Genomic DNA, 22,368 nt, shown 5'->3' on the forward strand with positions numbered 1-22,368 from the left:
CCGTTCGTTCACATATCCGCACGCCGATGCCACCTCCAGACCTGCTGCATAGCCCTATCAAATGGGATAGGTAAGAAATCAAGACGTGCGCGAGACACTCTTAACCGCCTAGCCAAGCTAGGTACGGAGCTTGCTACATTTTTTGATCGGCTGGCGGCTACGGTCAACGGCGAGCGGCGGCGCGCCGGCGCCACCGCGCCAGCCCTAGTGGGCAGACGGCTACGCGCCGCATTCCCCGGGTGGCCGACGAGGTGCGGAGTGCGGTTGGCTTGGCGGAAGCGCTCGTGGGGAGCGCGAGGAAATGCCAGCCCGTGCCCATGGGGCTTGTTGGGCCTAGGGAAATTTTTGGCCCGTGTTCAGACTGGCGCGGGCAAAATTCAGTCAGAGTGAAGAGTTGGGAGATGTAACCATGTATAACAAGCTAACAGCTCTCCAGTTTCCTTCAGTTTTTTTTTCCATCGAAGAAAAGTTTCCTTCAGTTTTTTTTAATTTTTTCTCCAATTGATATTTTCATCAGGCTTCAGGATCAGCAACTGGCAATTTCTTCTTCTCCTTTTTTTTCGTTTTCCATGCTAAACAACAGCGACATTATTCGCAAAAAACAGTGACATTGATTCCTCCAGAGTCCAAGATCCAACCATGGCTAGTTGGCTGCAGACAGCATGCACCGCTCCATTGATTATTCCAGCCATGACTGCACATCGGCCTGGTACTCGTGCAGACGAACAGGAGCCAGGAACAGACCGTTTAAATGCAGTACAAGGATGGGTCACCAAATCGCCCCCGCGCGACCGTACGCGCGCCGTCAGATCATGCCTGCCATGCTTGCACGTAAGGCTAATCATAATGGGGAATTTCATATCTCTATTTTCAAAAATACCACATTAGCTTTGGGGATGAATGAAACACTATGTCTCAATGGAGAATTTCATTTCACTGTTTCTAAAGCTAACCAGTATAATTAAATGCTAGTTGATCTATTGGCGCACGGGAAACTCTATGAAATAACGGCGGTCACAGTGGTCGTTTCACGTCATTTCCAACATCTTGGAAACGAGTTAGCAGAGTGTCGTGGGGATGAAACTGTTTCCTTCTCTTCCTTCATTAAATCAATGCCACATCATCAAAAATACTGATGTGTCATGGTAATTAATGTCATGAAAACTCGCCACGAAACTCGCATTGTGATTAGCCTAAGTACACCATGATTACTAATTAGTACTAACAGTGGACCTCCTCTGAGCGAGTGAGCTGAACCGATCCTGATTCTGAACCTACCTGAGCTCAAACTTCGTGTGTTCAGACGAATGTGTCTGTGCTGGTGTTCAGTCAGTGCAGGTCCACACGCCAGCGCCATGTGCTGCACCAACCCTATCAGGTGGGAGAGTTAACAGGATGTCCTGCTTGCGCCCTCTCAACAACCATTGATCACTCCCTAATCAGTCCACCTTGCTAATGCTAAACTTGACGAGATGCAAGAGGAGGGGAGAGAGGAGGGTGGAGGAGGAAGGGAGAAGATGGAAGGAGAAGGGAGGTTGTGGTTGTTGCACTGGCTCTGGCTGGCTGCTGGGTAGGCTTTGTCGTACTGTTGGTGATCGGCAGCGGATTCGCCATGTCGGCGTGCACACGTGTGCCTGCTTGCCCAGTGCACGCATGGCGTGTCCAGGATGTCATGTTCGTTGATACACCATGCAAATTCTTTTGGAACTCTTTGATCTGGTGTTAAGGAGGAGCATGAACCTAAGAGCATTTATTCATGTCACTGAAGATCGCTGGATCAAAGGTTAAACGCGGAGCCAGCGTCTTGCGCTGACTGCTGATGATTGCTGGATGTTGTTTTCTGATTCAGAGATTTTCTGAAAAAGGGCAGAACCTAAGGAGAGTTCACTGGTTTCAGAGGAGCCTGACAACTGAAGCTGGAATTCAGAGCCGCTGAGCTGTGTGTAGACAAACTCAGTTCATCTCACCTCACCTCATAATTCATATAATTTTCGTCAGAAAACCAAGCAGTAAGAAGCTCACCCTCTACATTTTTGACATCTTTGAAAGAAAAGCAAAAGGCTTTGCCTATTATTGGTAGAGAAGAGGAGTACGGATTGGTCTAAACTGAATGATCACAAGATGATCAACAGGAGAAATGAAAATAAAATGAGAGAGAGAGAGAGAGAGAGAGAGAGAGAGAGAGAGAGGCGTAAGAAGCATCGCATTTAGTTGGATGTTGATAGAACGGGATACATGGGAGCCCTCCTCACTGATTGCTGTATGCCGAAAGCCCAGGCACTCCAGCCAGCAGCCTTATCTGTCATGAACCCACTGCCCTGCCCGGCTGCCCGCATATGAGACCAACGGCGTGTATCCAAACTCCACCCATACTATACTGTATAGACGAGAAAAAGGTTCAGACCAATCTGCCCAAAAATTACACAGTGAAAAGCAATTAATATGGAGGCAAAACAGGGTCACACGATCGTTCAGTAGGAACCACTGGGATCATATCGATGCTCCATGATCAGATTGAGCTTTTGGTGTTCATTACTTCCTGTTGGGGGACAGCTCAGTTCAAAGACCACACTACATCAAACATTTGAATTTCAAATAGTTTCTGAAAACAAAATAGAAGTATGTTGCATGAACTAGTAAGAGGCATGTACATCTCACATTCTGCTCAACTGCTACTGCAAATGTGTCGTAAACATGACGTAAAGCAACTGCAATCAAGGGGTTGTTCTCAAACTACTATAGCAGTGTTGCATTCGTGCACTTGTCATGCCTCTTTAGGACCATCCCCTCACATCCATGTGCCAGGCTAGGACATCCAAAGATAGGGGACGAGAGATGTAGTATGCAGCGGCAGGGCCCTATATATATGCGCCTTGCAAGCATCTCAAAACACAAGCAAAAAAACTAGCACACTGCAAGAACCAGACTGTAGTGAACTAGAGGAGGAGAGAAAGGATAGAAACAGAGAGAGATGGGGAGGGATCAGGCAGCTGCAGCGGTGATGGCTCCCGAGAAGCTGAAGCTGTTCATGGGAGTGCTGGCCCTGCAGTTCCTGCTCGCGGGATTCCACATTGTCACCAGGGCTGCACTCAACATGGGCATCAGCAAGATCGTGTTCATCGTGTACAGGAACATCATCTCCCTCGCCTTGCTCGCCCCGTTCGCTTACTTCCTCGAGAAGTGCGTAAACCGCCCTTTTCTACAACATAACAGTCACTCACTTCGCTCCATGTTTTTGCTGAACTTATCAGCGTGGATTTCTGATCACCTGCATGATTTGTTTCAGGAAAGACAGGCCACCACTCACCTTCTCTTTGCTGGTGGAATTTTTTCTGCTAGCGTTGTGTGGGTTAGTGAAACAGATGTTCCGTGCCATCTTTGTTATTTTCAGTTTTAATTGTTAGATCCCTAAACTAAGTGTTGTGCTACGGAACGACTGTTCTTCAGGATAACTGCAAACCAGGGCTTCTACCTCCTGGGTCTGTATCACCTGTCGCCAACCTACGCCTCTGCGATACAGAACACCGTTCCTGCGATCACCTTCGCCATGGCTGCTGTCCTCAGGTGCTAACTTGTCTGCACAAAACGTGTTGCCATTTTTCAGCATGATCAGATCGGTATAGTATGCTGCAGTGCTCACTGAACGATGTCTTTGAGTTGTGCAGGCTTGAGCAGGTCGACCTGAGCAGGAGGCATGGGCTGGCCAAGGTTGTGGGCACGGTGGTGAGCATCGGAGGGGCGACCGTGATCACCCTCTACAAGGGCCTGCCGCTGTTCCATTACAATCTGACCATCAAGTCTCTCCTGACGCTGTCCTCCTCGAGCCCCATCCTCAACTGGACCCTCGGCTGCGTCTTCATCCTCGGGCACTGCCTCTCCTGGTCCGGATGGATGGTTCTTCAGGTAGCATACTACTAGTTCAGTGCATGACCACACACACAGGCTGGGTGCAAGGATACGATTTCTATATGGATGGCGATTCAATACTGATTTTTGTTTAAAAAAAATTCTGACAACAGGTGCCGGTGCTGAAGAGGTACCCAGCCAGGCTCTCGGTTCTGTCACTGACCTGCATCTTCGGGCTCCTCCAGTTCCTGGTCATCGCGGTGTTCACCGAGGAGGACCTGAGCAGGTGGAAGGTCCACTCCGGAGGGGAGCTGTTCACCATCCTATACGCTGTAAGCCCCAGCAACTTGACTTGCCAAAAAGAAAACAAAGAACATGTGCAGCGTAGCTCCTGTTCGAGCTTGTACTGAAAACGCCGTGTTTTCTTGTGCAGGGCCTGGTGGCGTCTGGCGTCGCGTTTGCTCTGCAGATCTGGTGCATCGACAGGGGAGGCCCGCTCTTCACCGCCGTCTTCCAGCCGGTGCAGACCGTCGCCGTCGCCGTCATGGCCGCCGCCATTCTCGGAGACCAGCTCTACACGGGAGGGTAAGGGGCGCACGTGCGCGCGTACAGATACAAACGCGACAAGGATGATGGGATCGGAAGAACTCTCATGCATCCGTCTCTGATGACGCACATGCCTACCTGTACTTTGGCAGGATCATCGGAGCTGTGCTGATCGTCATCGGCCTGTACTTCGTGCTGTGGGGCAAGAGCGCGGAGAAGAAGTTGGCCACCAGGAACCAGCAGGATCAGCTGGAGCAGGGAGGAGGAGACATAACGAGGCACCTGCTCGGGGGAGACGAAGACGATGCTTCTACGAAAGACGAAGAGACGCCGGCCATTGACCTGCTGGCTTGACGAGCGATAAAGTCGATCGAGGGCATCCGTCGTAATGGTGTTGCATTTGGGGTTGTACGAGTTGTAATCTCAACTGTTCCAATCAGGCAACCAATAACAAAGTGTGCATGGGTTGCCGGTGTGGAACAGTAGTCATGCTGCTGTGTGGGTCTGTACTGTTTCTGTGCAAGTATAGGTAACAGGTGTATACTGCCCAGGGTTAAGTCACTTCATGCATGCTTCGAATCAATATAAGCTTGATCACACTAAGATAGGTCATTTTTTCCAACTTTAATTAGCACAAGAGGTGGCAACGGATCATGGTTCTAGTCCTTTCTTCACAATCCAACTTAACCCTTATATATCTCTTCAAAATATATAACATTAGAGCTGATCCTTTTATGGCACACGGCTCTTAAATTATCTAGACTAAAATTTAAGATCCTACACAATATAAAAATTTATCATAAAAGGTGCTTTCCTACCGTATAATCGCTTCGGCTGACTAATCAAAACTCGACCTTGGAGATCATCATGTCGATGCCACGAGTCATATTTGAGGGGGCAAAATCGATCTGCCGAGTGCGTTACTTCAAGGTCAGGATTTACGACGAAGGCACCTGAGAAAATGGCGATGGCGCCACTGGCTGAACCAGATACTGCTTGGATTGTTGGCACATGCCAAAATAAAGATGATGATAATAACGGTGATGCTGAAAGATGATGATCACATTTTCAACCAGGTGCCTGTCCGGATAAATTCGAGAGGTTCTCATTAGCCATTACACCTGTGGAGGCTTGAGAGCGATCATGCTGCTGCCCACAGGCAAGCAGGGCCGGCCGTGTCCGATCATGCGATCTTTGTTGACGATGACACTAGAGATATGGTGTCAAGCAGGGACAGCACCGGCATCAGGTTCAGTCCATATATGAGATCTTTATGAGCAAGGACCCAAGGAGATTACCTCTATTATCGTGTGTGTGTGTGGTTGGGGGGGGGGGGGGCGGGCAAAGAAGGATATCAAATTCATCAACAAACATAGGATCCAAACACTTTTTTTTAGTGTAGGATCCAAACACTTGGAGAAATGAAACTAAGACAGCTGACCTGACCAAATAAAACTACAGGAACAAGCAGCAAAGCGATATAGTTTTAAGTCCACTCATATAAGTATTACAAGTAGCAGAAAGTCCCCTCAAAACTATGGAATATAGCAAAAGACCCCATTTCAGCTTTTCAGCTAGTTTTTTCACCCTCTCCAAAGGGAGACACGAGCGTTGCATCAAAATTTATTAGGTAGCGTTTGGGTGTAGATATTCAAACTCTGAATTTAGAATTGGTACTGAGTGTATTGGAAACTCAATTCAATACCAAATGATATTCAGCTTCCTACCAACCTCCCTCTCGCGATTCCGAGCCATCCGGCTCCGCATTAGGCTGAATCGTCGCTCCCCACCTGGACCCTCTCTATCGCACAGCACCTCGCCTCGCCGCCAATGCAGATGCCCCGTACCCCAACCTCCCAATCTCTCTCTCGCAGCACCTCGCCGCCGATGCTGATGCCCTACACTCCGACCTCCCAATCCTCCCTCTCGCAGCACCTCCCTGCCGATGCAGATGCGGAGTTTGCAGCCGCCGCCGCTAGCTTGTCGTCGTGGCGTAGCACCACTCCTATCGACACGCGCGCGGAGTTTGCTGCTGCCGCCGGCGGTTCGTCCTCGCGGCGCAGCACCCCTCCCATTGATGCGAGTGGAGTTTGAGGCCGCCGCTGGTTGCTCGTCCTCACAGCGCAACACCCCTCCTCTCGATGTGCGCGCCGAGTTTGTGGTAGCCGCTGGCATCTTGTCCTCGCGGCGCAACGCCTCTCCCCTCGATGTGCCCGCCAAATTTGCAGCAGCCACTGGCGTCTCGTCCTTACGGCGCAAGCAGGCAGTGCCCTCTCTGGTCCTCCAGCTTCCGCTCCAATGCAGCGGCCACCACCACCGGCCGCTTGCAACCCACAAAGTTGACGACGAGGAGCGGGAGGGTGTGAAGATGAGAGGAGGAGTGGTGCCCCCTTCTCTTCCCGGCCGACGCCGTCGTTCCAGCCTTCTCGTCTTTCATTTCCAAATTTTTTACATCCAAACAGGAATTGAATTGGACTACTTCTTAGGATTCCAAAACCCAATGTTAAGATCATCCAAACAACAGAATTCGAATGGTGACCATTTCAATACTATGGTCGATTTGGTATTGAACCCTTCAATACTAAGCCCTCCAATATCAATATCCAAACGGAGCCTTAGAAGACAAGATCCTAGTTTTTAGGTAAAACCCTGCAAAAAACCGAACAACTGCACAGTTCCAAAAAAGGAAATCGATTTGACCTGCAACTAAAACACTATTGCAAACAAGGAAAAAGTCCAGTTTACACTCTTAAACTATCATAAAAGTCCGATTTGCAACCTTCAACAACAAAACTGGATAACGAGGGTCATCCAAGTATCAAAACCGGATAAGTTTGATCCTTTGGGTGGTTTCAAACATTGTTTTATATTTTTTTAAAAATAAAAATTCTAGTTAGATTTAAAAAATCAAAACTAATTTATTTTTAATTAGAAAAATATGAAACTAGTACTATTTTTTTTAAGAAAAATGTAACCTATCTATTGTTGCTCTATTTGAATCTTATTTCTTCAAAAATAATAGGCATAATTACAAGCAAACAAACACTAGGAACATAAAAAAATTGGATCCGAAAAACTAACAAGTAGAGTGCCAATAGATAGGTTATATTTTGCTAAAAATGTTGGTGCTTGTTTCATTTTTTGATTTAAAATGAATAACTTATGGATTTTTAGTTTAAATTTGAGTATTTTAATTTTCACAAAATAAAAAAACACATTTAAAACCACCCAAAGGTTCAAATTTGCTTGGATCCGATAGTTGGATAGTCTAACTTATTTGATTTTATAGTTGATCTGCCGGTTCAGTTTCTCGATGGTGCTCATAGAGGTATGGGTACGTACGTATGTTTATAGGGATAAGTGTGCGTACGTGTTTGTAAGCGTTTGCGTCTATACTGTGTTTAAAAAAACCATAAATTCAACCGACAACCACCGACTGAACCACCAATCACTGAGAACACAGTTGAAGGCAGAAAATAAAAGGAAGGATTACATAACTAAGAGGTAGGTTGGCCACGAATCGGGCAAATCATAAACCAGACACTTGAGGGCTCCACGGTTGTGCGTTAAATTTTCCCTGAAACAACAAGAAGAAATGTCAAAATCAGGTCGCGCTCCGTGTTTTCGCATGAGAACATGAGCGCGCCCATCGGCCGTACACGTATCAATCTAGCATTAGTACGCTTAACAGCCGCCCTGCTCTGCTTTAGGAGGGCAGGGTCACCAATCCGTCCTGGTCGAGGGCTAATGACAGCGGCAACAACGGCAAGTATGAGACGAGGTACATGATGGCCTGATGCTTGCTGCCAGCCAAGTGGCCGGGTCGCCACCGCCGTCTCCTTCTCGTCTCCTGATGACAAACTGATCGGTACTGCGTAGCTAGCTGGTGTTGTCATCGATCCCTTGTTATGTGGGAGAGTGTTCAGTACTTATATATATGTATATAACTATATACACACACACTTGGGGCATGTCTGAACAAGGGATTGATAGCATAACAAGGGAAGCATGGAAGCGTGCGCATGTCTGAACGAACTATTATGCGCGCGCGTGCGCTGTCCAATAGCTAGCTGGGGCCGTACAGCTCGTACGAGCGCCTCTAGGTCGGCTGCCCTGTCTGCGCACGCGCACAAACGGACACTGGAAGAACTGGCCTGTCCGGCAGCGCTGTCTGGGTAGACGACGATCGCCGTGGATGGATCCAGCATCGCAGTATGTGCATGTCCCAGCTCTGCCCTGGTGATAGATAGCCTAGATCGATCCACGCCCATTCTTGGCGGGGAGGAAGACAACAAGCCGGAACAGATGGGATGGGATGGGCGATCCGCCGACGCACACCAGCAGTTTGCTGGGCCTCAGGGTGTCCACTGGCATCGACCGCCGGTGGATTGGATTTGATGCATGGCTCGCGTATTAATATCGCGCAACAAGGGCAGGGCGCACAGCAGCTTTCTGCTGCGTCTTTTGGTCGGGGGCTACGGCGTCAGCTCCACGTCCTGTCCACGTCGTCAGCTCCGCCCCACGGCCGGCCGGCGGCCCACCCGTCCGATCTCCGGCCCCGCACGTTCTGTGATTATTTTTCCATGCCCGATGCGCTCGCTGTGGCCGCGAGCGTCGTCGCCTCGATCGGCTGGGCCGATCAGACAACATGACCATCTTCTAGCTCATGGTCTCCGGCGGTCGTGCGTCGTCCGTCCCGATCGACCAGTCTCGTCTCCGTTCGGCAGATCGAGAGAAAAGAGCAGCACGGACAATTACTCGGCACCGGTCGGCGATGTCGAGGCTTGGGGGAGGAATGGACCAAGGGACGCGTGCAAGATCTGTCTACATACTATCCATGCCTCCCGGCAGGCATGGCCCGGCCACCGCCGGTTTGCTGAACATGCAACCTGCATGCATGCATGGCTAGATGCCTAGATGGACATTCGCATGCAATGCAAGCTAGAATGGCAGGCACGAACGGAAAGATTCTGAATCTGACACAAGATCGCCCAGATTATGCTACATGGCATTGTCACAACTTTTCATTTGCGTGCAGTGGGAGTGTGGGAGTCGGACACTATCGGAGAATTTATTTGCTACGAGACACTTGGCCATTGATGTTTTTTAAAGAAAAAAATAATTTTCTATTTTTTAAAGTTGGAACAATTATTCTAGCTTTATTTATAATAAAGTTGTCCTAACTTCATCATCAAATTGTTCCAACTAGAAAACCATCTGAATATATTTAAGTGTGGTCTTATTTTGAAATTTTTATTTTAAAAATTAAATTGTGCAATTAGAACTTAACTAGCCTATCAATTAACCCATGCTCTCACACAGGCTAATTACAATCAATATAAAAATAAAATTTATAGCTAATAATTATAATTATCTATCCCATGCATCTATTGAATATTCTAACGTACAATATACTAAAGATACATACTCATATATATTTAGTTAGTAACAATATTTTTCACTTTGTATCACACCCCCATATATATTTTATATGCATTTTATTGGACCATCTGTTTAAGCTATATAAACAATATAAAAATTAGTATTCTTATATCTTCCCCCATACATGACACACACCATGAATATTATTTTTATATAAATAATAAAATAAATAATATATTAATAATGATAGACATAGTAATTTAGAATTTTGTATTGGTGCACTTTAAGATTTTTATAATTGTATAACTTAGATTTATATTTATAAATTACTTTAACTTTTAATAATAATATAATTAGATAATTTATATACAAACTTAGAGGTTATTTGATATTATTTTTATAATAGCATATGTGGGTAATTTGCATGAAGATTAGGGGTTACTTTAGATTAATTTTTATAATGGCAGAGGTGAGTAATTTAGATACATATTTAGGGGATTATTTTAGCCTATTTTCATAATTGCAGAGGTGAGTAATTTATTAAAAAATAACAGATCCAATGACTATTATGATTATTATGATTAGAGTTATCGAATTGATTGCCGGATATTTCTATTTTTTATGAGAATTTCTAGGATTTCTCTATTTTTTAAGTATCCACCTAGAATCCTAGATGGCTTCACGTTAAGACTTAAAAAAACCTCCATTTAGTAGTAGTAAGGCTACTGTTTTTTTTCGAATTTAGATTGCATTCATGGTGTTTTCTTTTTAGAAAGCATGCTGTTGCCTCTTGCCTCCCAGAGCAGCTTCAGTTGCCTGAAATACATATTGAATCAATCTACATATAGCGATGGTTTTATTTTGTTCATAGCGTGCTACCACTTTTCAAGCTGCATAATCAAAATTGCATCAGAAGGATGCTTCTTTTCCTTGGGCTGTTATTGTGGCCCACATTGCACAATGGGCCTAACGTGCATATACTAGGCTGAACCCAAACTTCGATTCAGATTTTACCCTCTATACCTACAAAGAGTCGGATATCCAATTTCCTAATATAGACTGAACCCGTCCAAAGTCCAAAACACATCGTTATATATGGTAAGGTTGGATATAGTATGGCCGTACGTGATATTGAAGCCGGCCGCATGTACTTACTATACATATTGTTGAAATCACTTCTCACTTTAGGAAGTGTTTATCACAAACACTCACTCACTCTGGTGGACGCAAAACACACGCGAACAAAATAGCATAAGCTAGTAATATTTTTGGTCGACGCCACTCACAGGCTCACGTCGTTTTCTATTCATATATATGTATAACTAGAAATAACGTACAGTGGCAGATCGAGTGCATAGCAGCAAAACGTGTGAGACTAGTACACTGCTGTTGCCTTGAGCCGGCACGTATATACGCATGGTGTGAGACTAGGCCGTGTGACATGGTAAGTGCGTACATGTGTGAAGTGCATAAAAGATAGATATGATCAAGAGAGATGTAACTGCATGTGAACGTGCAGTATGGAGGTGCATGAGCTGCAGTGTGCACGGAAGTGATTTTCGTGGCGAAAGAATAGGTCAGCTCATGCATGGAATCTACATGTTGGCGTGAGACTCGCTGGACATGTGCGGCCATTAGCCTCTTGATTAGTGTGTGCATGATCATTAGCAGTAGCGTGAGTTTAGGATCACGTGTTAGTGCTCGCCGAGTGACTTGGTTGACCTTATCAGTTTGCATATACCTTTGAGTTTATATATGAATAGAAAACGACGTGAGCCTGTGAGTGGCGTCGACGAAAAACATTACTAGCTTGTGCTATTCTGTTCGTGTGTGTTTTGCGTCTACCAGAGTGAGTGAGTGTTTGTGATAAACACTTTCTAAAGTGAGGAGTGATTCTAACAAGTGGTATCAGAGCTACCATATAGTAGTTGTATGCCCAAGTATCTGCAGTTCAAGAAGATGTCGATCACCACGGCACAAGCGATGAAGGAGGGTGGTGTTTCCTTAATCTACCCCATGCTGACGGCGATGAACTACTCCACCTGGTCGATCAAGATGGAGGCAAACATGGATGCACAAGGCATCCCGGATGCCATCGAGCCTGCGGACGAGGAGGCCGTGGACGTCAAGAAGGACAAGCTGGCTCGTGCGTGCCTCTTCGCAGCTGTTCCCGACGATGTCCTGCAGCAGATTGCCAAGAAGAAGACAGCCAAAGAGGCTTGGGCGAGCCTCGAGACAAGATTTCTTGGCGTTGATCGAGTGAAGAAGGCGCGTGTGCAAACCTTGAAGAGTGATTTTAAGGACCTGCGCATAAAGGAAACTGAGTCCATCGACAAGTTTGCCGGCAAAATCAGCAGCCTAGCAAACAAGTTGAGTGACCTCGGTGCAGCCATGGTGGACGGTGAGCTCGTCAAGAAACTACTCGACTCAGTGCCTGAGAAGTTTTTGCAGATCATCGCAGCGATCGAGCAGTTCTCCTACTTAGACACCATGCTGTTCGATGAGATGATTGGGCGCCTCAAAGCATACGAGGAAAGGATCCGCAAGCACGACGACAAGCGTGAAGAGCAGCTGCTTCTCGCCTTCAACAACTCAAGTGGTGGTGGCCGCAAGAAGAAGTTTGACAAAGCCAAGACGATGTGCTATAGGCGTCAAGAATTGGGGCACTTTGCGTATGAGTGTCCGGAGAAGAAGAAGAAAACGGAGGAGGCTCTGCTTGCCAGTGCGGACGCCGACTACGAATCTACCCTGCTGTGAGTTTGGCCACGTCAAGATTAGAAGGCATGGCGAAGAGGCAGCGGAGATGCACCCATATTCTGTGTAGCTTTGTTCTTGAGTAGCTACAGGCATGGCGAAGAGGCAGCGGAGATGCACCGACGGCATCGCGGCTTTCCCTGACGACCTCCTCCTCGAGGTCTTCTCCCGCGTGGGCAACGTCAAAGACCTCTTCAGGTTCGCCGCGACATGCCGACGGTGTCTGCGCCGCTTCACCGACCCGGCCTTCCTCCGCCAGCTCTGCCCGGGCCAGGGCGAGGGGCACCGCGCGCGCCTCCTCGGCTTCTTCTTCCAGCAAACGAGATTCGCGCTGCCCCGTGGGAGTATGAACAAGACGCTAACGATGAGGATGCGGATGGCGCAGCGCACCTCGGTCTCCGCCCCCAGCTTCTTGCCGGCGCCGGGGTCGCCGCTTGGCGGGCGGCGGCCCCCCACGTCGACGGATCATCATCGTGCGCTCACCTCCTTCGTCGCCGACGATGACGGCACCTTCAACTAAAGCCCCTCGCGGCGCGCCGCGGCATCGTCCTGATGCGGCTCGTCCCCCGCACCTTCGACGACCTCAAGCGGATGACGAGAACTAGAGCGGCCAGCCACCTCCTCGGCCTCTGCAACCCTATCACCGGTGAACGCCACGTTCTCCCGCCTCTGGAGGGCCCCAACGACCTTGGTCGCTGCGATAGCTACGCCATCGTCACGGCCGCCGACAGCGACGACCTCGACGGGAAGCAGACAGCAGGACGCCGCTTCGAGTTCTCGCAGCTACTCCTCATCACCATCACCACCCAGATGGAGAGCGACGACGACTATGCGTACCTCCACTCGTACTCGGCCGACACTCGCAGCTGGAGCACGCCCACCATGTGCCTTGACGGCTCCCAGTTCTCCATGGTTGGTGAGAGGTCCGCCGTCGTTCACCAGGGCGCGGCGCATTGGCTGTGCATCGATCGACCTTCCGGACCCCGAGGAGGTGACGAGTGCCTGCTGTACAAACTCAGCGCGGACGTGGGCACTGCGGCCTGCACATCATCACCGCCGCACGCCTCCATGGCAAAGATCCCAATCCATGGCGGAGGCTCACGACCGCTCCTCTTCGTCAGTATAGATGGCAAGCTTTCGGTCGCTTGTGTGTATCTCTTGCACGTGACTGTTTGGACGCAGCAGCAAGCAGGCGGAGACAAAAGTGGCGGCGGCGACACCCCCGCGACGTGGCTTCGCACTAGTGTGATGAGAATACCAATGGCGGGGCCGACCCCTGGCCCGCTATGCGAGCCCTGCGGGAGGTGCACGTGGCTTGACTTCAACGGCGGGTCAATGCTCGTGGCGAGCGGCGGCGTCTTCGTTCCGGACCTCGACAGGAAGGTGGTGGAAAAGGTCATGGACGGCTTGCTGCCCCAAAAATTCAGTAGTGAAAGGAATAATCCGTTCGTTCCTGAAAGGAGTTGTCGTGGGACGACGTGCGTGGCGTACGAGATGGACTTGGTGGAGTTCTTTGTGCGCCAGCTACAGCTAGCTAGGTGGTCTATGCCGCAGGTAGGGGTCTATCGATCTACAGAATAATTACACATCTTAATTACGCAGTGGAAACAAAATTAAGTATACGTTGCAGATCGAATACGTGCTGCGAAGCAATTTTAATTGAGTTTTGACTACGGTGTCAACTCTATACAGTAGTATTGTTTCCTCGTCCCATCTCGTCACTATCATGTGCAACCGTAGCCACCACGGTCCACGGAGCATCCACCATACAAGAAGCCACTCGTCGCTCCTCTCGCCAAAGACCCCAACACCGTACCTCTTTGTACACGATCTCCATCGAGACCGGCCGGCGCGCCCCTCGTCGTCGACCTCGCCGGCTCGCTCGTCTGGGCGACGTGGCCCGTCCACGCATGGCACGGTCCCGTGCCAGTCCGGCACGAGCGGCGCGGCCAACCACAACCAGGAGCCCGCGCCGCTGCCGGTACGTACGTGGACGCCGGCTGGTTCGGGGCCAACCGTGAGCCGGCCGGGCAGTAGTGACTGCGCCGGCACCGGCCACCCTTTGCTTAAATCCGGTGACCGGCGAGTGCTCCATCGGCGACCTCACCGGCATCGCGGCCAACGCCACCGACGGCCGGAACACGCTGTACCCCGTGGAACTCTCCAACACCGTCGTTGGCTCGTGCGCGCCCAACCAGCTCCTGAGATCGCTCCCCGCGGGCGCCACCGGCGTCGGCACGTCACGGGCTTCTCCCCGTGCCCGCTGTTGCTGCCGTCGCAGCTCTCGTCGCGGCGCGCGTTCGGCAACAAGTTCGCCCTGTGCCTGCCGGACTTCGATCGCCTTGTTCGGCAGCTCGTCGGTGAACCTGGGGTCGCACCTCCCCGACCTCACCTCCATCATCCCGTACACCCCGCTCGTCAGCAACCCCCAGAGCGGCGTTCACTATCTCCCCGTGAAGACCATCTCGATCGGTGCTCTGGGACCAGACCGTCCTGGTGTCCCTGCCCGCCGGCGCGCTCGACCTCGACGCCAGCACGGGCCGCGGCGGCGTGGCGCTGAGCACGGTGACGCCGTACATGGCCATGCGCTCCGACGTGTACCGCTCGTTCATCCAGGCGTACGACGCGGCTGTGCGCGGGAAGAGCTAGCTCGCCGTTCGAGCTGTGCTACAGCGTGGGCACGCTGCGGCCGATGAAGCGGTTCGGCCGCGACGTGCCGACGATCTCGCTGGAGCTGGCTGGGGCGGCGAGCGCCTGGATGGTGCCGAACGACAACTACATAGTACATGGTGTTCCTGGACGGGTGGGTGGCGTGAGTCGGGGTGGTGGAGATGGGGCGGGATGGCACGGCGTCGCCGGCGGCGGAGGACGATCAGCCGGCCGTGGTGCTGGGCGGGATGCAGCTGGAGAACCGCCTGCTGGTGTTTGATCTGGACAAGGGCGTCCTGGGGTTCAGCGACCTGATTTGGTACATGGAGACGAGCTGCAGCGCCTTCAACTTGGCCGGTGCTTCCTAGCGCAGGCTGCTGTGAATCTGTGATGCGTACGTCGAGTTGCTCGTTGTGCCAGAATAAACGTGTCATGTACTCATCATGTCAGTATGTGACAGCTCTTTGTATAATACTGTATATAACAAGGCAATAAAAATACTTGGACAGCACCATTTCTGACGAAGTTGCAATACGGAAGATGTAGAAGTGAGTAGCACGTAAGGCAGAAGCATACTCGGCTGGGCTAATTTTCTTCTGAAAATTTGTCAGCCATCCCTAACGGCCCAATAGTCCAATAGGCAGCCCGCAGCATCTTGCCACAGTGCAAAGTAGGAGGGTCCACTCCGGTCTGATCATGCCGTCGCAGGGGCCAACCGTCAAAGGTCAAACTGATGTTTTCCTACACTCGTTATGGGTATAATACTCCATTTCAGCTCGATTCCAGCTCATGTGTTGAAAAATAAATCATTCTAAGAATTTTAGAATAGATTAACAACAAATAAAATGATCTTGATTGGCTCATGTTTATTAGCCATATTTGGTAATAATTGATTACTATATGCACATGCACATATTAAATGAAGTAAAATGATTTATTTTTGGGATAAAATTTGGGTCCTAGAATTACTTTTTTTTTAAGATGGAGGGAGTAGGAATTAATTTACCTGGATACAGGAAACAAAGGGAAAAGAGGAAAAAGTAGCTGCTTTGTAAGTCTGTATCTCAAGCTGAATTTTTTCACTAGAAGATACCTTAGTGGCATTGTATATTATGTTTTTGCGATGGATATGTTTTATTTCCTTTAATTAACCCATAAATTAAGGGGTTGTGGAGTTACCATAAGATGAAAAAACAATATATTGTTCACGTTGGTTGTTACCTTGTCTCGAGATTATGTGCATGTTATAGTTGCCATTGACCATGGCCTCGCTTGATTACAAACCCCCAAAACTTGGTGTAACGTTAATCATGGCAAAATGTGGCAAGTCAGCCTAAATGATGCGATCTGGAGTCCAAAGATCGTCACAATACAAGTTCACTGTGGGGTCATGTGAAATCCAAATCATCATTTTTTAAGTTATAAAATGAAATTATTTCAACTTATGTGGAGCTTATACATGGGTCTAACTTTTTTCTTTTTGAAATTTTATGGTCAGCTCTTGTATTTTCTAATTTTTCTTCAAACTTTTGTTTCAAAACTATATAGCAAATATTTTTTTTAATATTTTTCTCCAAAATTTATCTTTTTTATTTTCTAATTTTCTAAAAAAATTGGTCATATGTGTTTCTTGTTTTACAATTTTTTTACATATCTTTTGTATTTGAATATATTTATACAAGTAAATTGGTATGAAATTATTTTTGCGCTTATACATTTTTTAGATAATTTTTTGTTCTTAACTAATTATATAAATTTTTTATTTAACTTAAGAAATAGTGGTTTGGATCTCACATGATACGATTAGCAAGTTTATGGATGTAAATGTGCATTTAAAAGTTTGAGGATCGTGATAACACCCCAAGCCAAATTTATGGGATATCGGATTGTGTTGTTCTAATGGATGGATGGATCGATCGCTTTGCTTGCACCTCAATTGCTAGGGTGGGGAAGACCACGAGCGTCTTCTTCGACGCCGACCACACGGAGCATGATACGACAGTGGCAGAGCTACCTTGAGCCGTCAGGGTCGCCGGACCTGATAAAAGTTGTTAAATTCAGTGTATAACACTGTTCACCACTGTATTGACCCTATTGTGCTAGTAGAATGGATCCGGTGAGTTGGGGTGCGTTCGTTTTCTAGGATCTAAAGTTTAGAGGTGTCACGTCAAAGAGAATCTTGTTATTTAGAAGTATTAAATAAAGTCTAATTATAAAACTAATTGCAGAACCCCAGGGCTAATTCGCGAGACGAATCTAATGAGGTATGTTAGTCCATAATTAGCGGATGATTACTGTAGCATCACTGTGGCAAAATATGGATTAATTAGGCTCATTAAATTTGTCTCGCGAATTAGCACCCATCTGTGTAAAAAGTTTTATAAACAGATTTTATTTAATACTTCTAAATAGCAAGATTCTGTTTGATATGACGAATCTAAACTTTAGAGAGAGGAAACGAACCCACCCTTGATCCCCTAACTAAGGATGGGACACCGGGATAAGGCTGACATACACCTGCAATCTTTCCTTCCCGAGGATAGGAGCCCGCAGTCCATGGACATCATCATTCACCATTTCACCTTCACAACGCCTGGATCCTCCTCGCCGCCGTCGCCGGTGGTGGCCCCGACGCCGCAGAGCACGCCTCCACCTTCGACGATCTAGAATTGTGCGCTTTGCTGCGGCCGTGAAGGGATGACGCGCGAATTATAATGCAACACTAAGGGCCTGTTTGGATCCAATGGAAAGAGAAAGAGAAAGTGCAAAATTTTTGCTCTTTTGCACTTTTTTTGCACTTTTGGATCCAAACACCCCAAAGTGCAAAAGGGCAAATGCTACCGTAATTTTGCTAATTATGGATTAATTAGGCTTAATAGATTCGTCTCGTCATTTAGTCCTCATCTATGTAATTAGTTTTTTAATTAAACTATATTTAATACTTCTAATTAGCGTCCAAACATCTGATGTGACAGGAGCAAAAGTTTTGCCTTTTGCCCTTTTGCCATTTGCCCTTGGATCCAAACAGGCCTAATACATATGGATTCAGCTAAAGTAATACTAAAGCACTCATTTTATGTATGATGTCCACAAGTGAAATTGAAAAAGGAAAGAATGTCAAAAAAGAAAATATCAAGAAATACGATATTCATGCTGACAGTTACAGATGCCGGTATGTCCTCTTTGTGCAGATTGATGCCCTCAATACTAGGCAATCAGATAGCAAGATGGAAGGAGCCTGCAATAAGCTATTGTTGAAGTCTCGGATTCTTAAGTTGTATGTATGTGTAGGGGTTCTGAAATTCTAAATTGTAGTAATATACAACACAACTAAAATGATAGAGATAGTGTCGAAGCAGTGAGAAAAATGATGGTGAGTCTGTATATCTACCTCCCTCTCCATTGGGTCTGGTTTTATTTAGATGCAATAATTTTGTTTATGATTGCACAACACTACTCCAATATCAGCGTTAAACGGATTTTTCCATATCACAGGCACCGAGCAGTCCCATGGCATAGCCACCACCACCCACCGACTCACCGAGGCCATGGAGCAGCGCTGGTGCCGATACAATGTGCAAACTGCAAAGGACATGACTACTGAAGGTCTGTCGGAAGTGCAGCATCGAGCTTTAAAACTCCATGAGGTCGTACACCCCCGGGCTGGGCAAACTTAGCTGCAAAGTGCACGCCATCCACAACAGGTGGCAGCTCATGAGCTCCATCGATTTGCTGGAAGCAGCTCCGTAAATACCATAAATTATTCTACTCAATCTTGCATTTGCATACTATGTGTTCTGTGACATGTCTCTTTGGTGCATACAACATATCTACCATTAGCGTAGCTAGAGCAAATTGAAGGGATATGCAATGTTTGCCAAGTGGGTGCATGGAGTTGAGCCATGTGTGGTGTATATATGGTGAAAAATTAGATCTAATCACTGTTTTTATATTTTTCTATGGGGACATTGGCACCCACTAATTACAATGTAGCTTCACCCCTAATATCTACCCAACATAGTTTGAAAGCATATCTGCTTTTGGGTTTTGCATGTGACATCTTTGTAAAAGAAAATAAAATAGCTATTTTTTGTACATGAGTCTTGTTTTGCATTGGATTGGCCAGCTCCTGCCAAATTGTTGATTGCTAATATTGGCTATTCCATTAGCCTGCAATTCCATCCATGCATATTTTCCAAAAAAAAATACCCAAGGTACAATATTATACACAGTTGTTTGGATAATATGAATTTCTGAACCTATGGAATTTACAATTCTCAATGCACATTTCTCCTTCACGTTGTAACAAAAAGCAAAAGAATGATCTATGGTTAATATCATAGGTCCCAACCAAAAGTCACAACTAAAAGAAGTTCAGACATAGTTTCTGGCGAATGTAACAATTCGATAATTCGATGTATTATATCAAATTGCTAAGAAGATGGACAAATTGGAATCTTGTTGTCTTACACCACTCCCATCCTTCGGGCGCAGCGTAGCGCCCTTGCCATCCTAGTTAGTTTTAGTCGTAATCAAAGGACAAGATGCGTGACCTCACAAAAGTTCAGATCATATGGGGTGGTTTGGATCCACTGGACTAATTTTTACTCCCGTCGCATCGGATATTTGGACATTAATTAGAAGTATTAGATATAGACTAATTACAAAACCAATTGCATAAATGAAGACTAATTCGCGAGACGAATCCATTACGCCTAATTAATCCATAATTTGGCAATATTGTGCTAAGTAACATGTGCTAATGATGGGTTAATTAGATTTAAGATTCATCTTGTGAATTTATTTTCATTTATGCAATTATTTTTATAATTAGCTCATGTTTAATCCGTCTAATTGGTATCTAAACATTCAATATGTTCCGAACTAAAAAATAATTCTGAATCAAACAACCCCTATATCGATGCAAGAAGAGGAGACCAATGCAGGAATAATAATGTAATGTTACTACTGTACTGTGTAGAGCTCAAAGTGGCCTAATAATACATGTGAGAAAGAACTAGGATGGGTTGTGCGCTTCGCTGCGCCCATGAAAGGATGGCGGTGAATTATAAGGCAACACTAATATATATGGATTTAGCTAAAATAATACTAAATGCACTCGTTTTATGTATGATGTCCACAAGTGAAATTGAAAAAGGAAAGGAATGTCGAAAAAGAAAATATTAAGAAATACGACATTTATGCTGACAGTTACAGATGCCGGTATGTCCTCTTTATGCAGATTGATGCCCTTTAACACTGGGCAATCAGATAGCAAGATGGAAGGAGCCTGTAATGAGCTGTTCAAATCAAAACCATATAATATAAAAAACGGAGAGGAAGATCTACTAACAGCAAGATCGAGTACGTCATATTTAATATGCATGGTTAGAGGCAGCTATATCCGGTGACAATAGCTCCACTGGTGGTCGCTGCTCCGTCCGGAGACACGCCTGGGCCATCACTTTGACATCCATCTCATTCTGAGCGGTAAGCATGATGAGTGCTGAGGTGAAGAGAAAGAAGAGAAGAGAGAGAAGAAGGGAGCTGTAAACTTACAGCCGATTTTTCGATACAAGAATTAAAAAATTTATAGATAAATTATTAATGATAAAGAGCTGGCCACTGTACGAGTGGGCTGAGAGAGCAATTGTTATAGCCAGCAGCCGGTTGCGCTATTAAGAGCCTTTCCATGGCTAGGACAGGACGTGGCTGCGGACGTGGGGAGAGAGGCTTACACGGGCGGCACCAGGGAGGTTGCAGTGGGAGGCTGTAGGCCGGAGGCGGGGCAGCGCGACACCGGCCATGCGAAACTGGGTGTGGGCTGGACGGGTGGCACGCAGGGCGTCGGCCAAAATCTCGGCGGGACACGGAGGCCGCGTGTACTCTTTGATTGGCTCACGCACGGCAGAGGCGAGCACCGGCACGCCGAAACACACCCGCGTACAACATCGCGCGGACTCAACCGGTAACGATCCACGCGGCACGCGGCTATTAGTCAAAAAGCGGTAACAGTAAATGGATGGCCTGGGAGGCCACGGTTTTCTTCGGTTAACAGTCAAAAAGCGGTAACAGTAAAAGCGATAAGAGGTTACTTATGCCATGGGAGGTTACTCCTCTCATTGGGTTAGTTTGCCCTCTCACCCCTGGCCCCAATTCATCTTCTTTGTCTTACCCAATGCAAATTTGTTGCCGTGCTTCATTTCTTTATCCAGTATCACTAGCAAGTAACTCTCCTGCCTGTCAAACTCACAAAGCAGAGCGTCGCAGCAGCAAGGCAGACCACACAACAGCAGATGTTCTCTCTCGTGCCTTCCTGCGACGAAAGAGGTGAGTAGTGCGTACTCAGTCCTTTTCTTCATACGCTTGCGAATATTTTTTACATTAAATTTCCTTGCAGGCAACATTCCGTTCAGGAGACAAATGCTTATCCAGGTAGCCATTTTAATGTCTCTAACGTGACCACTGTAGGAATTATCATCTTTTCCATGAACATCACAACATCACAATATCTATTTATTTTCTATGTATATAGTTCATAGTTTCATTGCTCATGTGTTACTTACATATATTTATTTTCGTCACAGGACTTCCTAGTGATGCTTCATCAAGTTATGCGGCGTTAAATATGAAAACCAAACATATCGCTCCAAAGCCCACCGCTCCTGGAGGCAAGTTTAGCTCCCCCACTTTGTGCCCGTCAGTTGGTACTAGTGCTACTGTTTCAGTTCTCTGCATAATGCAGTAGTTAAGCATAGCATTTGAGAGCACCAGGCTTATTAGTGCGTTGCTGTTGCGCCCATGGCACTTGAGTTTGTTTCTACACATAATTAGGCCTTTTCCTCATTTTGTGGGCTACTGTGGCACCTTTTATTTGAGACCTGTTGGACACCTTGACCTTGAATGGTTTCTGCAATGTATATAAACCATATCATGCCACAAATATGCTATGCATTTGCTCTCCATTCCATGTTGTTGCTCAGCACCTAAAAGGTATATGATAAGGAAAAACCAAGGCATGTAAATATTTTTTAGATCAGGTTCATGATAGCTTGTGATGAAGGTTGTCAAGATCCTGTGTGAACAGAAGGGAATTAAGACTTGTTATTTAACTCAAGTCAAGATGCATATAATTGATAGAATTAGTTATCCTTGGTGCAAATCCTTCTCTTAATTGTAGATTACTAAAAC

General features: G+C 46.9%; 2 protein-coding genes and 1 pseudogene across 2 annotated transcripts; all 3 read left to right on the plus strand.

Annotated features, from left to right (window-relative positions):
• The first annotated feature begins 2,856 nt into the window (after positions 1–2,856).
• Positions 2,857–5,014, plus strand: LOC112894056 (auxin-induced protein 5NG4-like). Its single transcript, XM_025961629.1, has 7 exons — positions 2,857–3,180; positions 3,287–3,349; positions 3,448–3,564; positions 3,666–3,903; positions 4,020–4,178; positions 4,280–4,431; positions 4,545–5,014. The coding sequence occupies exons 1-7, from the start codon at positions 2,972–2,974 to the stop codon at positions 4,744–4,746; spliced, it is 1,140 nt and encodes a 379-aa protein (XP_025817414.1). The 5' UTR covers positions 2,857–2,971; the 3' UTR covers positions 4,747–5,014.
• Positions 5,015–11,757: 6,743 nt separating this feature from the next.
• On the plus strand, positions 11,758–12,531 carry LOC112892775. The gene has a single exon (XM_025959891.1). It carries the CDS (start codon positions 11,758–11,760, stop codon positions 12,529–12,531), a length of 774 nt encoding a protein of 257 aa, XP_025815676.1.
• Positions 12,532–12,622: 91 nt separating this feature from the next.
• LOC112892776 lies at positions 12,623–15,177 on the plus strand (annotated as a pseudogene).
• Positions 15,178–22,368: the final 7,191 nt, after the last annotated feature.

The sequence above is a fragment of the Panicum hallii genome, chromosome 5, assembly GCF_002211085.1.
Source record: "Panicum hallii strain FIL2 chromosome 5, PHallii_v3.1, whole genome shotgun sequence".
Classification (NCBI taxonomy): domain Eukaryota; kingdom Viridiplantae; phylum Streptophyta; class Magnoliopsida; order Poales; family Poaceae; genus Panicum; species Panicum hallii.

Coding starts and splice junctions, on each gene's coding strand:
- LOC112892775 (XM_025959891.1), top strand. CDS start 11,758: ATGAAGGAGGGTGGTGTTTCCTTAATCTACCCCATGCTGACGGCGATG.
- LOC112894056 (XM_025961629.1), top strand. CDS start 2,972: ATGGGGAGGGATCAGGCAGCTGCAGCGGTGATGGCTCCCGAGAAGCTG. Junction 3,181..3,286: donor TTCGCTTACTTCCTCGAGAA/GTGCGTAAACCG, acceptor GATTTGTTTCAG/GAAAGACAGGCCACCACTCA. Junction 4,432..4,544: donor GACCAGCTCTACACGGGAGG/GTAAGGGGCGCA, acceptor GTACTTTGGCAG/GATCATCGGAGCTGTGCTGA.